The 16183-nt window shown below is 38.4% G+C and overlaps 1 protein-coding gene across 4 annotated transcripts in view; it reads right to left on the minus strand.

Annotated features, from left to right (window-relative positions):
- The window catches only part of ikzf2 (IKAROS family zinc finger 2), a 46202-nt gene that overhangs the window by 17765 nt on the left and 12254 nt on the right, over nt 1-16183 (minus strand). For 3 of the 4 annotated variants that reach the window (XM_088931362.1, XM_088931363.1, XM_088931361.1), the window contains 2 exons: nt 9396-9500; nt 994-1182 (listed from right to left, as the gene is read on the minus strand). In XM_088931362.1, coding sequence (XP_088787488.1) covers nt 994-1182; nt 9396-9500 — 294 coding nt within the window. Of the gene's footprint in view, nt 1-993; nt 1183-9395; nt 9501-10883; nt 11048-16183 lie in introns of all 4 variants that reach the window. The other variant, XM_088931360.1, reaches the window with a different exon arrangement.

Here is a 16183-nt window from a genome sequence, read left to right on the forward strand (position 1 = left end):
TGCAGGTCCTTTCTAGTGATATGGGGGTTTTGCTATGCATTCCTGACCAGTCTACAAGCAGTTCTATTGGAGATTTTTCTTGGTTTTCCAGATCTTGTCTTGACTTCAACAGTTCCCCTTAACTTCGATTTCTTAATGACATTTCGGACAGTGGAAATTGCAAGCAGGAAGCGTTTAGATATCTTTTTATAGCCATCCCTTGCTTTGTAAGAGTCAATTATCTTTATTTTCTGATCAGCTGCTTAGAGGAGCCCATGGTTGTTGAGTGTAAGCACAACACTCTGAGAGGTTCGAAGAGTCAGAGAATTTATGAAGCTCTGGAATTGTCATCACCTGACTTAGATTAAGGCCTAACGAGTCAATTAAGTTCTGAAACCTTACAAAAAAATAACACGAGTGGAAGAGTGCCCAAACTTTTGCACATGCCACATTTACTGTTTTATTTTTTTCAATCTGATAACTTTGCAAAGAAATAGTAACTGTGCATTAATATTTGCAGAAACATGTCAAATTTAAGGTTGTTCACTGCAAAGGTTGTGTTAACTTCTTTCACTTAGAAAATCAACAAAACATGTAATTTGGCAAGGGGTACCCAAACGTTTGCATACAACTGTAAGAGCAACTCTAGGTTGTCAGGAAATGTAAATGGGAGGAGCACTATAGATACATAGAAAACTACTTTTTAAGGTGTCATGGCCAGCTGGCTATACTTGGTCAACAGAGACGGAATCCATGTGGATAAAGTCATTGGAGACACCAATGTGGATGAAGTGGACCAACATTTAAGTGGGTTTTGCTGCCTGAACAAAACAGTAATAAGACAAGGACTGTCTTGAAATTAGTGTTGAGGCACATTCAGGGTATAGATGATAGGGAAAGGATAGGTTGATAGGTCGTTTGTCCTGGCTGCTTACCAGCAGTGATCATTCCAGTGTTTCTTAAGGACAATGGGCTCAAAACATTCTATCCCAAACACATCACACTTCTGTTTACCGTTGGGCAGTCGGATCCCTGTGTCACCTGGCCCTTCCCCTCCCTGGCCGCTGTCTTGCAGGCCATTGGGGCTGTCAATCATGGGGTCCTCCAATCCAGCTCCTTCCTCCCCGCCTGGGACCACCTCCTCAAGGCCCAGAGCTTGCCTCTCCACCTCTTCTTCTGTCCCAGCCTCCTGCTTGATCTGTGCTGTAAAACAACACCAGTGTAGGGTTGGTCATTACTATTTATTGACCTAAATAGTAACTAAGTACTATAGGTTTGGAAAAGAACAACCAAGAATTGAATTTGCTCAAGTAAATTACTCATCTCAAGCAACTTATTTTCTTCTCTAATGCATGCAAAATTTATTCTCATTTACACCTACTATTAATGATTGCTGGAGGCTTATATACTTGGAGCTTTCAGAACTCAGCATGACCCTGTGACAATCATAGGAAGGATGAGAATACCGATGAGATGAATAGCATGCTCACCCCACAAGAGCTCATGTTCAGAGCTATCATAGTATAACAAAATGAACACTGAAGTCGTAAAGTTGACGTAACCAAGAAAACAGATTGACCAGTAAGAACGATAAACACCCGCAGTCCTCAGAGACCCTGGTGTGAAATCCCAGCCTGGGCTGTCTCACGATCTATTAGTCCTCCTTCACACAAACATCTTGTTCCTGTCACACTTGAGTGGGGAGCCTCTTAGCACACGTGGGAGAGTGAGACAGGTGTCAGCCTCACAAGGTTTCCACTTGACTGCTTCTTCGCAAAAATGGGAGATTTAGTAGAAAACACTGGTGGCTCATTTCACAGCTCTCTTAACTCAGGTCCTAGGAGCCTGTGAGTAAGAACTGTACGGCCACAGCGGAGCTTAATAGGACACTTGAAAGAATCGCTCTTGTGCCTCAGCACTCTCACTATTTCTCACTCACTGGGTGAGAAGGTGCAGTGTCAGCTAAAGCCTAGATATGGAGACTATCAACAGGAGGTTATGTACAGCCACACCACAAAAACTGTGCATGAACACCAAAAGACTCTTAACATGTTAAGAAATCATGTTAAGAGTCAGGGAGGCAGCCGTAATCTGGGTGCTATGAATAAAAGCTAACAAATGCAGTTGACACTATACCTTGTAACATTATTAATCCAAGGCGATTCTCCTTCTGCTTTCTAATTCCGATGTAACTGTCCTAAATTAACAAGAGAGCTAAACTGTATGAACAACAAGGCCCTTTGAATCTATTATTATCATATTACACTTTTTATTTTTTCTTGATGGACTAGACATACGATGGTAAAACAGTCTTTCCATTTTCAAGACTCCTGTCAAGCCGAAAGATCGGTTTGGTGTCGCCAGTCATTTGTTTTGCAATAGTGTTATCTTCAAAGATTGATATAATGATGTATATTAAAGGATTATCTGATTGCTTAACCTCATACAGTACATCAGGTAGAAGTGTTTTAAAGCAAATAGCTTGGAAACATTTAATACTGTTAAGCATTCAGGCTATTTATCTTATATGTATTAAATTATTTCATAATCTGTTTTTCTCTACGTATTAACTATAGGTCTTTTGGGAGGGCTACATTGCTCTGTCGTGTGAAGTCCTGATATTGTAGGCCAACAAACGAACAAATGAAATCGGCTTGAATTTGACAACTGCATACAAGGGCGTGGGCATCAACTGTGTCGTCTTCGTGCTGGAGGGAGGGGCTTGTACCAAGTGTCTTTGAACATAGGTAATTCCAATCACAAAGGAAATAGAGTGAAATGAGTTTGCAATAAACAAATCACTGCAGAGTAGGAGGTGAATTTTGGTAGCCGACCATGATTCGCTGCCATACCCTTTAAGAGGCCACTTCCTACACTGATTGGGCATTAGGCAAGTAGGAAAGGAAAAAAATGCTGGTTTCACAGTGCCTACTGCATCCTACAGAAAAGCTGAGGACACACTATCAGGGCTGCAAGAAGCACAGGCTCACATCTTTGTAATAAACTAAAAGAGCGGCTTGGAAAACATTTGCCAGAGCCGTGTCTACAGGAGGCAGGGGGCAAGGAAATCAGAAATTTAAGGCATGTGCTTAACACTGCCCATCCTCAGCAGAAAAGTGAGAAAATTGTTAAACACCCTCCATATTTCTGTTGTAATTTTTCTAAACACTAATTTGTATGTCTGATTGGCAGATACTGAGAAGCAATAAATATGCAACAAATGAGTGCCGGAATCATTTTTAACACCTCTGAATTGCTTCTTCTCTTTTCTGTTTTGCTCACAATAAACACTATACAGTAGATGTGCAATTATTAAATATATGAAACCACCATGAAGATTTTATTACTTTGTACAATTAATCAATCATAAATGCACTTTAGATATTCCCATTATTAGCAGTATCTACACCTTAAGTGACTTTATTTCATGGTATAACATTCATCAAAAATTAATTAAAATATAATTAGTCAACTCTCCGGGCTGTAATATTTAAACAACAGATGTTTAATATTGAAAGAATCCATCTAATACTTATTTAATATCATAATAATTTGGTAGCAGTATTAACTGAATGACAGCTTTATGATTGAGACAAGTACAATTACTGCCTTCTTCAGAATACTGAATATAATTTTCTTGCAAAATTGAAGGCAGCTCACAAATGCCCTGTGATTAGAAAAAAGACTATGTGATTATGATATCAGCTTCTTCAACAAATAAGCTTTTTTTCCCTTTAAACAACCTATGACTGTGTATGTCTAATATTACTAGTATTTTATAGTCTAGTATTTATTATTGATAAACGATGAGTATGCTATGTATCTGTTTGCAGCACTGGATTAGTCTCTGAACACACACGGGCAAGGCTGTAGGTAAAATCTCAGGTGGAGCACTGCTGTTGTAGCACTGAACAAGGAACCTGAGATGGGTACAGTAAAACCTCGAAATGCGTACAAATGTAAATCTCTTATCGCATTGGATTAAAACATTAGCCAAATCACTACATTGTTAGTCTAATCAAAAGTGAATACCACTAAAATCAGTATGTCTATAGCTGATCAGACTATTATGTACAGTATTTACAAACTGATATATAAATATCAACACTTGCGCACACACAATCCTCACTTAATTTCTATGAATTTCTTTTTTCTCTGTACTGTCTTCCTTCTGGGACTTTTCGTTTTTGTGCAGTTTATGTTCCTGACTTTGAACTTTGCAGTTCCTGTTCAATGGCGTGTGGTCTGCAGACTTGTTGCCCTGTGGATTGTGCTGAGAAAAGGCTTCTTATAAAAAGCAAACATGACACTTATACCCTTTGTGCCATCTTCAAAGCCAAATTCACTGGGCAACGTCCATGAACTCATGACTAAAAAGTTGTGTTGACTACTGTCACTATTGCTAATGCTGAAACAATATACAAAGCCGGGTTCCTAAACTACACTAAAGCACAAATAGGATATACATTTCCTTCTCTAAAAACATTACCTTTCATGACTTAAATTCAAGAGATTCATCTGCAGACATAAATATTATCCCCTTCCATCTCAAAAAATAATAATAAAACAATAAGGTTATGCATTACTTATTTTCTATTAAACTCTAGCTTGGCTTTTTTGTCTTACATTTTCTCTACTGAAAGTACTGAACACTCAATTCTAGAAAGTGATAGTTAAAATGCTAGAGTTTATTAGCTAATTTTAGATCTGAGCACCTTATTAAACTCTGCTTCTATATCATCCTGTGTGGCAGAAGTGAAGACACACATACCCCAAAAAATCAGGTGACATTTTTGTGTGATGTTTCCAAAACCAAAGAGTGCACTTATTACTAAACTCACGTTTGAGTTTTCATTTTGAGATCATGAAGAGCTCAGACAAGACTGATGTTGAAATTGACTTTGAGTACTTTACTATTCATTAATAAAAAATAATGTTACCCTATGTACAGCTGACAAAGGCGGGATCTAATCCTCTCAATATTACACGTCCATGAAGATGACCCCAAACATACTTCTAATAAGATCCTCTAAAAAACAAATTGGAGATGAAAGCTAATTCCTCCTGGAACACATGTCCCAGGAAAAGAAGTCACACGTACATTTTTGCATTCTTACCTGATCATAAAACTGAACATACCTACCTTGAACACTTCGAAATCTAGCAATTCCTGTTTCCTTTTAAGATAAACCTTTTAGCAAATTTCAGGAATCAAGTTATGTACCACTTAAAGGAATCCATCTTTGATCATATTAAAATATCTGTACATTCTTTGTGACATGATAATTAAAGCCCTGCTGTTCAATCAAACCTGCTTTTTTTGTTTTTGTTAAACATGGCAGTTTAAGAGTCTTTGTACTGATGGCGAAAGTTCTGCACTGGCAAACCTAGGCTGTCACAGAAACAGCTGACAGCAACCTGCTGCTGTTTGCTCTGACTCTGTCATCTGCTAGAGAGAGCCATCTCTCTCTCTCTCCACCCCCAGACCACATATACTGTACACTGTCTGTGTGAAGATCAACTAAATAAGATAAATATTAAAAGACAACCACCAAGCAAAATGTATTTTTTTTCAGATTGTTATTTGTCAACTAGAAGGAGAACCATATTTTCATTGTTAACTATACTGTAGTTCATCATGCATGTGTAAAACTCAAAGCAAACATTTCACACTAAATTGGGAAAAGAAAGAAAATGTGGAAAGGAAAGAAAACCCCTTCGGAAGCTTTTCCTAATGCTGCCCACCTCACAAGTGGCATGCACTAACAAATGGTAATGCACAAATACAAGGGATTTATGTGACCAGATGTATATTACATCCTGTTTAACTTTTCTCAAGAAAGAATAGATTTCTAAACCTGTTTTTGTATCCTGGCAACAGTGCAGAAAATTTAGAGGTTCTGTAGGGCAGTGCACTTCATGAAGTGTTACAGTGTTTGTACTAACAGAACTTGAAATGGTTTCCATGGGAACACAGAGACAAATCCAAGTAAAGAACATCTCTCCCAAGGATCAAATTAAGGCCTGAAGATCACAATGCCAGTATGCATGTGGAGAATGTGCCACACAGAAAAATCTATGTCTTTTTCTTAATGTGATGCAAAAATACCTGCAGACAACATTATCCCAACAAAGAGCTTAGAGAAAGCTGAAAGAGCCCTTGCATTTTAATTTTTGTATCGCCTTGTAGCGTCTATCAGATACATATCAAATACATTCTTATTTAATCTTACTTACATACTGAGTGTAAAAATTAGACAATTAGCCTACATATCAAACAGCTACCTGTTTTCCATGTAGGTATATCATCTTTGTTTCGCACACTAATGGCTATATTCTTACAGAAATAAACTAGTTCAAAAAGTCAGATTTGGATCAAAAGATGATTCATAACCTTTCTCAGAAGATGCAGTCTTTCACTTTCCTATCACTTTTATAAAGTTAGGTGCAGTCAAAAGGCAGACCAATACCAGCTGACATAAAAGTCTAGGCTGAAAGCAACAATTTGTGCCTTGCACTGATAAGAGGGCTCCATTAGCCTAGTCCCCAACCCTAGCATTGAGAAACCTGTTCCCAGCCTGCCTGCAGGGCCATCCAGCCCCTTCCTGACACCAGTGGCCTGCAGCCAAACAGTACAGCCTCCTGAGCCAGAAACACGCACATACCTTCGAGTGGGAGTGCCTGTGGAACCCAGCTCAAAAGAGCAAAAGAAAAAAGAGAATAGTGTGATTGAAGCCTAGGTGCACCCCATTTGTGCAGAAGAGCTGCAACAGTACCTGCCAGTGAACGAAATTCACACTTCAAAAGCAATTACAACTCAAAAGCTACAAAGGCAAATTCCCTGATTTGCACATTTAGTTATTTTAACCTTATATTCAATTCACGCTCATTCCTAAAGGGTTTCATTTTCACCAGCATGTGTAACTAGCATGGTGCACACAGCAAGAAAATATTGTATCCTTCTATAACAGACCTTAATATTAATACATGTAGTTGTGTACATATGAATAAATCAATCATTGTGTTTACTTTCCTTATGGGATTTTAACAAATACACAGCCAATAGCCATATACATTTTTCTCAGTAAAGTCCATATTGTACATACATGCTAAGTACTTACATGAAATACATTTAATTCAACGCATCCCACAGCTTAAATCATGTTGGGGTCTATTTAGAAATCTTACAAAGTATGCATGAACTTGCATACTGTACTTACTGTATGTCCCAATTAATAGCTCAATGCACAACAATGCTATTTCTGAGATGGATTTACAGTACGTACCGTACATGACATCAGCTTTGGCCCGAGCCATCGACTGTATGTCACGTAGGGGAACTGCATGAAATCAGCAAAAAGCACAATATGTCACTCCCTTTAAGAGCAACACTGCACAAGCTTCGAACGTCACAGGGCTCAACAGACAAAGAGAACATGGGACTTGTGAGTCACGTTTTAAACTGCTGGCTGTTTTTCAGTTCTGGTTCCATTGAAGACATTTTTTCACCTTTGAAAATCTATGAACGTGCTGTCCCAGCATGTTTTATCAGGGGACCGTGCTGCAATTATCAGCACCCATTTCTCGGGGCACGCCATCTTGCCTGAAAGATGAAATCGTCCCTATTAGGCAACGATCAACAAACTCCTGCCATGAAGGTACACCAGCACCTTCCTCTCATATTACAAAATATGTTTCTTCCACAGAAGTTGACACAGTAGGTGTTTTTGTAAGAAACCTCCATTCTCTAGAAATGTGAATAACGGTATTAAAATATCAATCGCAGGATCAGCGTCCTGTTTTTATTGTCCCTGCAAGATGCTGATTAATAACGAATGCTGTGCTTCCCTTTTTCATTGGACCATCTCACGATGACATGCTCAACATTATCAGATGGCTGGTACTGCCTATCAGTTCTTTGTTTTTCAGTTCACTTTAGGGATGAGATATTTTGGAACTGGAGGTTATACAATCAGATAATGGGTAAGGGGAAAAAAAAGGTTACAACATTAAATTAAAGCCAGCTGTGTTGGCCTCAAAAATGTCTGCTCCGTTCACATGCACAACAGTGCTATTTCAGAGATGAATTGCATTTCATTTCTTTGTTCAGAATTGTCATGCGCTTGTGTGGACTACCAGAAAACAACAAGCAATACACAACAAAAACACGGGTTTCAATTAAAGAAAACTGAAGATGGTTCCTTTCACTGAATAACGTGGGACAGCAAAGTCTAAACTTGTATTTTTTATATTGGCGATCATCCGACAGGCAGGTATAAAAGACATAACACAATACACAATATAGTTAACACAGCATGAACCCATTAACAACTAAGAAACATACGTGGATAAGAGCAGAAAGAAAGTTAGCAGCTTAAGTACTGTAACCTTAACAAATAAAAAAACACAGAAACTGGATCATCACATGCATGATGAAAAAAGTAAAATAAAAAAGGACAACTTTGTTCTATTGCACTTAAATTTATGTAGTCTAAATTGATGCTCTGATGGAAGAAGCTCAAGTTCACAGTGCAGGTGGTGGCCATGACAATGATTATACTGGCCTTCCACACTATTTGTTTGATGTAGATGTCTGCCAGCTGAAGCTCTTCTGCACCGATTATTTTGCTGGCTACTTTCACTGTACTGCATTAGCTAATGTGAACGCACTACATAACAGCCATTGTATATGTGGTTAAATCCATCGTTACAATTCATGATATTTGAACAAAACCAATTTGGTTCAATACAGTGATCTTGAGTGGCTTGAAGTATTGGGACACATTCCCTTTAAGCACATTTCTGAGTGTAAAAGTCAGTTTTCCGTTACCTGTGCCAAGAACTGCAACAAGTCTGTAAGAGTTCACCGAACTTGTAGAATCATTTGAAATGATTTGCTGCAGTCAGTATGAGTTCTTGCCCATTCCTGCGGTGCCCTGACTTCAGTATGTTCTTCAGCATGTAAAATACATCCTCAATGGGATTTAAGTCTGAAGATTGACTTGGTTTTTATACATTTTCTCCTGTTGACCGCCTTGGTTGCATTGTGCATTATGTTTTGGACCACTGCTATGCTGCATGATGAAGTGCTGCCCAACAGGAATGGAAGCAATTTCCACTACATAAGCAGACAAAATGTTTCCGCAAATGTCAGGATTCATTCTGCTGCAGCCATCACTAGTTACATCATCATTAAAGATGTATCATCCTCTCATTCATATTAATCTCAAACAGAAATGTTTGACTGCAAACAAAAATAACATATTTGATTTTACTGTCCCAATACTATTGCACAGCACTTTGTGTATATATTATTTCTCCTAACCTGGAATATTTTTAACATAGAGTCTCATATATATACATGTACATATACATATGAGTACTCACAGGGGTTATATGAAGGAAAATGAACTCACTATTGGTGTGGAGTCCTAGAGGAGAGTGTCGCCCATTGGGTGTATTTGAAGAGAGGTCCACCACCATCCTGGAGTGGTCTTTCCTGGGAGAACAGTCACCATTACCTGAGAGACAAGAGAAAGGGCACTTATTTAAGAGTAAAACGACTGCCTTTCAAAGTGTAGCATTAATAATCTCTCATCCAAACAATATTTGCATAAACAATTCAGACCTTGTGTGTACCAGACTGTTTTCTGTGTCATCTACATCTGTTTTGAATTGTATTAAAGATTGTCTAAATTAACTGAACGCACTGACTAACCCTTAAAAACTTTAACAATGTAACAATTCGTCTAAAATTCTGGGCATCACATACAGTACAAACATCATATGTACATTTCGTTCACAGATGAATTTGAAACTGAAAAAAAACCCACCAGCAAGAGATAAGAGAGGTAATTACTGTATGGGAGTGATGAATTATGCTATAAGAACCTCCTAAGAATGATACTGTTTGTATTTTCTGTATACTTTAGACTGTAGCTGTACCACATCTGTATTATAACACAGATTAATAAACATACTGTAATATAAATTAAAAAAGCATCTGAAAACCAGAAGTCTGAATGAATGCATAGGTTATTAGTAAAAAAGTTACTTTGGCAGGGTTTGGCAAAACTCCTTCCACATTCCACATGTGAGAGTGATAATAACCCAGCTATTATATTGTTATTAATAAGTTACTGGGTTATACTAATAACAGAGTAACATATTGGGGCTGTCCTGTTTACAGCACGATGTGTGACCCAAGAAGCAGAGAATAATATACAGAATAACACAGAATTCCCTGTTAGAAATTATTAAATAAAATAAACAAGGAGCAAGAAGGATTAACATCTCATCCATAACCTACAATATCTTGTTTTGGTAGTTCTTTTTTGATAATCGAAAAATACTATTCCAAATCTATAGATGAAAAACTCCATCTTTGTAATGTTAATTAATGTTTTATTATAATTATTACTGAGGTTGGTGAAACAGCTTAAAGACTGGTAGCATTAACATCTTTCTTTCTAAACCTAACGGGGTCCTCACTGGTCCTTTGTGCAGCAGCATAGAACAGGTGGTCCAGTGCTCTGGACTCCTAAATGGACTACATTTGAGAGTCTCTCCAGTGCAATTCCTGATGTAAGTGGATCTCCAAGCAGTTAAGGGAAATGAAGATATGCTATCAATTAACTTATTTGGTTACATGAAAAAAATGTGACTTGTCCTCTTGGAAAGGAAAAGTACGTGTACAGTGCACAGCTGTACAGTGCATCAAATGAACACCTATACATCCATCCATTTTCTAAACTGCTTTATCCAATATAGTACGCCAAGGAGCCAGAGCCTATCCCAGCAAGCAACGGGGTCAAGGCAGGATACACTCTGAATAGGACCCCAGACCTTTGCAGGAACACATGCTGTATGCATAAACTAGTAAAACATTCCAGAGCAGCCCTTACTGTGTTTGTGCTTTTCACATGTAAAGAACAGGTTTCCAGAGGTCTTATGGTCATTAGATGATGGATCTCGGTATGCTGCCCCAGGGAGAACTCCACCTTTCTGCGGAGTTTCAGGCATTAACCTGATACCCAGAGGAACGCGGAGAGCTCTCGTTTTCAATCCCCTGGTGAAAAATGACAGCCAGGGGAACAAAAAGTATTATCCTTGTGCTAACTTGCTAAGACCTTTCCAATAGCATGCCCTTTGCATGCCAGCCCTCTTTAAGTTAACCCACTGACCACAACCCTAACAAACTTTGTAGACAAAATATTCTTTCTGGACAGTACACATGCCAAAGTTTTCAATTTCAATTCAAATTGAATCGTTTCAATTTATACAAATCATTCTTGCTATGAACTGAATATTTTAAACTTAGAATTAAGAGCTAGTTCAAGATATGTAAAACATTGCTTCCAATATATGAATACAGTATTCCACAACATTGTTGTCTGGAATCTACATCAAATGTGCTTTTCTATATAATTGCAGAATTCAGTAATGGAACTATCTAGTGTTCCACTAGGCAATCTAAGGTGTATACATTAGACATGAATCCTGCAGCTTTCTCAGCAAATACGTCTAGTATTATAAAGAGCCCTGTTTGGAAAAGAAGCCAATTGCCAGCTCGGTTCTGAGTTGTGTTTTTACTAAAAGGAGTTCATGCTAAGTGTAGCAGCTCTCATGTGAGTTAAAGTCATTTGCCATTCCACAGAACTGATCATGAGAAAAAGTCATATTCTGCAATAAACTGAAGAGCCAGAAAGGGAAGAGAACAGCTTTTGTAAGATTTAAAATTGCATTTTATATGTTAAATATATGCCTTTAGTAAAGCTATTTTACTGCTATACTTTTACTATTGTTCCTACTGGATACTCCCCAGTAAGTGTGGTGAAAATGTAGTTTACATTCGGTACCTCATTATTTAATGAAACACCAAGAAGATTTTCAATGCACACCATTGTACACATTTCCAATGTGCACCAACACATAACAAACATTAATACTGCAATCACTCTGGCCAAGATAACTGTGATGGGATTCCCTACAGTCTCTTAAGTACAGTATGATTGGGCTTGACAGGATATTGCTCACATTCTTTTCAGCAGTGATCCATGTGGCTTACGTCTATGGGTTCGAGCAGGCTTGCAGCAAGATGAGTGAGACAACTATACCATATTTCATTTCCAATATAATTAAGTCAAAGCTCTACTAGAGTCATATTCATATGCAGAGCTGATCATCAACTGGCAGTTCCAAATTGGCAGGGAACAAAAAAGGCTGCAGTATTAGCGCATTTAAAAATAAAAAATCCATATCCAACATCAACTCCCCGTGATTGATCAGCAAATTGGCATTACTACACTTCATATTATAACAGCATTCTTACCCAAAGGAGTCTTTCATTGCCCTATTATGAGACTATCTGCACTGAATTATGAAAGGCAAGACATTTCCATTCTCAGAAATGTAAACAAAGTAGTAAAAACAGGAAACACATAGATTATGAAGGCAATATATTCTTTGCTCTCCCAGCATCTATATATTGTTTCTTTATGTTGTACTACAGCTTGTACTGTATATATATATGTGTATAAAAGTGAATGCCAAGCCTTATTTAATCCTATAGCAGGATGAAGGGCTCCTGAGCAATAAAACTTACCCTAAGCTGGTAGGAGGGGTTGGGGTCTAGTGCAATACAGAAGTGTTAGCACACGGTGCTGGCAACAATGCTTGCTAAACACTGTTACTAAATGCCCTACTAGAGACCAGCCTGGCCAATATATGTATATACTGTACAGTATACTGGGTGTTTCTTTAATTCTCTGACTATTACATGTGGTTATTATCCACTAACTTTAGTATGATAACCAAGTTAGCAGGTAAATCATCCATAAGAACTGGAAATCCACACTCCGTTTCACAGCACGTTCACGTTCCACAAGTGTAACAGATCTTGTACAAACACTTGTTACAGTGAATTATAGTGTTAAACTCTCTCATGACAAGAAGGCTGCCCTCCGCTGTCTGTCAGGGGTGATGCTGTCTATCTAACTTGTTTTGATGGCAGAAGCCTGAGAGACGTTGGATGAAATCACAGCTGGGCAGGGCCTACCTGCACCACACAACCTTAAAGTCACTTTCCATTATACACACTGAAGATTCTCAGCAAAAGCAAAACTACTCAAAACGTTGTTCTGGTGCTGCCTTCAAATCACTGGTACTCAGATCACCCTGGAATTACCTGTGCTTTCAAATATCCCCCTCCAAAGTACACAGACAGGTTTATTAGCAGCACTTTGAACCTTAAAACGTCTGTGACAGTTTATTTTCACTGTCGCAACAGAATTTTTATCCTGAAAAACATCTAAATAACGGGTGTCGATTTGGGATTGAGGGTCAAGTGGAAACAAACACCCGCAGACACTTCAGGACTCAGGGGTACTCCAGGACCAGGATTGTGAGCCACTGTTCCAGACAGTGTAGGGATGCATAACCAAGACGGAATCAGAAACAGTTAAGAGCCTCAGAATTCAAGCCAAGCGATGTAATGCTGGGGCGGCATGGTGGCACACGGGTTAACATTGCTGCCTTGCAGTGCTAGGGCCCTGCAGGGTTCAGTTCCAGACTCGGGGCACTAACTGTGTGGAGTTTGCATGTTCTCCTCTTGTTCTCATGTATTTCCTTTGGGTAATCCGGTTTCCTCCCACAGTACAAAGACATACTGGTAGTTAAATCGGCTTCTGGGAAAATTGGCCCTGCCGTGTGTGTGTGTGTGTGGGTGTGTGTGGGTGTTTCTCTGCATTTTTCCCTGCAATGGACTGGTGTCCCGTCCAGGGTGTACCCTGCCTTGCACCCGCTGACTGCCGAGATCCTGAATTGGAAGAAGCAGGTCCAAAATTGAATGGATGGATGATGTAATGTTAAAATTGTATAATGTGCTAGGAAAACTCACAATTGTGCTCACCGTGGAACAAGAAAGATGTTGCTGTTTTGTAATCACTCCAGGAAAGACCAAACAAATACATCCCTGGCTTAAAGGTATGTCCTAAAGCAACAAACTAAAAGAACGCAATCTTTTTCATCTTCATAAGAGAAGACTACGAAGCAACCAATCCTAGTATTCCAAACAATGACAGGTGTAAACCTGTTAAACTTCTTCAGGACCAACAGCGAAAAACAAACCACAGGACTCTGCGTGGAAGTATTTAAAACTGAGAACGATAGACGTTTATTACTGAAAGAGTTGTGGATGTCTGGAACAACAATCTATTCAGCCATGTTGTTGAAACAAATATCCTGCCTCCTTTCATCTTTCTCAGATCCATGTGCTACCAGCAACCAAACAAGATGAACGATTATAATGGCCTCCCAGCTTTGTACATGAGGTTAGCATGCTTACATGCATAATCATGGTGATATATAGCTTACACAGATTTATATACCTAACACAAATCATCTCACTTTATTACAGATAAGTCAATTATGTTGAAGAAGTGACTATGGCACAAAATCACCAATAAAACTATACATTCATTTTTCCTGAACTATTTAGTTTGGGACCTTCTTGTATTGCTGTCTGAAGATTGATATAGGCATCCTTAAAGTAAAAGACAACCACCATCCTTCCAATAAGGCAGTAAAAATATTCTTTAGATTTCGCTTCAACTGCACTGCTTTGCTAAAATAAAGACTTCAAACCTTAGTGCATTTAACTGCGCTCTTTTAACAGACATTAAAAGCAGCCATTTATCTTATGCTTTCATTAAGAGTTAGACAATATTATTTTTATATCGTGATTATCATTATCGTTTTTAGTCAATTGAAGTTGGTATTAGTAAGACTGGAAACGCTGACAGTGAACAGAAGGGGTGACAGCGGATATGTAGGAAATCTCAGGTAACAGACCTCCCCTGGCAACAGCAATGTCACAGTCCAGATTTCAGTAGCAGCGGCTCAGCTCATTTTCCATGACCACACAGCTGAGCTCAGAATCCCTAGAACCCTAGATGCATTTACTGACTGTAAGCTGGGCTGTGTTTAGGAGAATTCAAGACTCTTCCCACTCTCTTCAGTGGGTGTGGTGGTGATGCGGGGGTCAGTATTAATTCCGAAATTGTGGTTCTGCTGTATTTAGGTGCATTTGTAAAAGACCGTATGAGTGATATGAAAACACTGAATCAGACTGTGTTATCTTGAGTCATTCAAGCACTTTTAGCAATCTCTTTTCATCTCATGCTTAGTGCTCACTATGGAGGTCAGTATTAGGAGCTTGAAAAGATGATGGAGACTTTTATGTACTTAACATACATAATGAACTTGGATAATTCACACAGCATTGTACTTAGAAACTCTTTGATTTCCAAAGCACAGAGAGTAAAAACCTCTTCATTAAGGCTCATATAACTGTATACACAGTTTTACCAAAATCTTATTTAGTATTTCTTCAAGCATTCACACCAAAAGACTGTTGGCACAAGTGTCCAGACTTTAATAACAATTCTAATCAAATAATGCTGCTAATATCCAACTTCACAATTGATTAATGTGACTTTTTGGCCAGGACAATAATTGTAGTTAGTTTTTATGCACAACTTATACAACTACACTGTTGTAAATATTCTATAAACATCATATTTATCAAACTTTATATATGGTAGACTAAACTCTCTTTTAGAGTGTTAATAATGGAGTTTCTTCCATTACATTGATGCATAAGCAGCTTCAGTGAGCACTCCAGATGTTTGAGAAAATAACTGCTCTGTCCTTATGTCTATACTTTTTGATGTACTCCAAAAATCTGTGCAAGAAGAATGTGGATGTTATCGCACTGTAAATATGCTAAATCTATGCAAATGACCCACTCATGACTTGCAGTTACTTGTCATGGCACCAATGCGTTTACTGCATTTTGCCCTAGGACATTACATCAACAAAAAGATATGGAATTAAATGTATTGTCCATTTAAGCCAATATCAGACCAGTACGGTAATAGTAAAGGGCTTCCCACTAAAACTGATAATTAAATAAGAAGAGAGAAAATGTGAAATTTATTATACAAAGTCACTGGCATTGAATAAACCCAGAGCTAGAGGGGACAGAAGCCAAGAGCTGAAACTTTACAATATTACTAACTTATCTAGCTGATGCTTTTATTTAAACCTACTTAAATCTGCACCCATTCATGTAGCTGGGTCCTTCACTGGACAGCTCAGCTGCAGTGTCTTGGTCACAGGTACAACAGCAGCGTCATCCAGAACC

The sequence above is a fragment of the Atractosteus spatula genome, chromosome 13 (assembly GCF_055471065.1).
Source record: "Atractosteus spatula isolate fAtrSpa1 chromosome 13, fAtrSpa1.hap1, whole genome shotgun sequence".
In the NCBI taxonomy this organism is placed as follows: Eukaryota; Metazoa; Chordata; class Actinopteri; order Semionotiformes; family Lepisosteidae; genus Atractosteus; species Atractosteus spatula.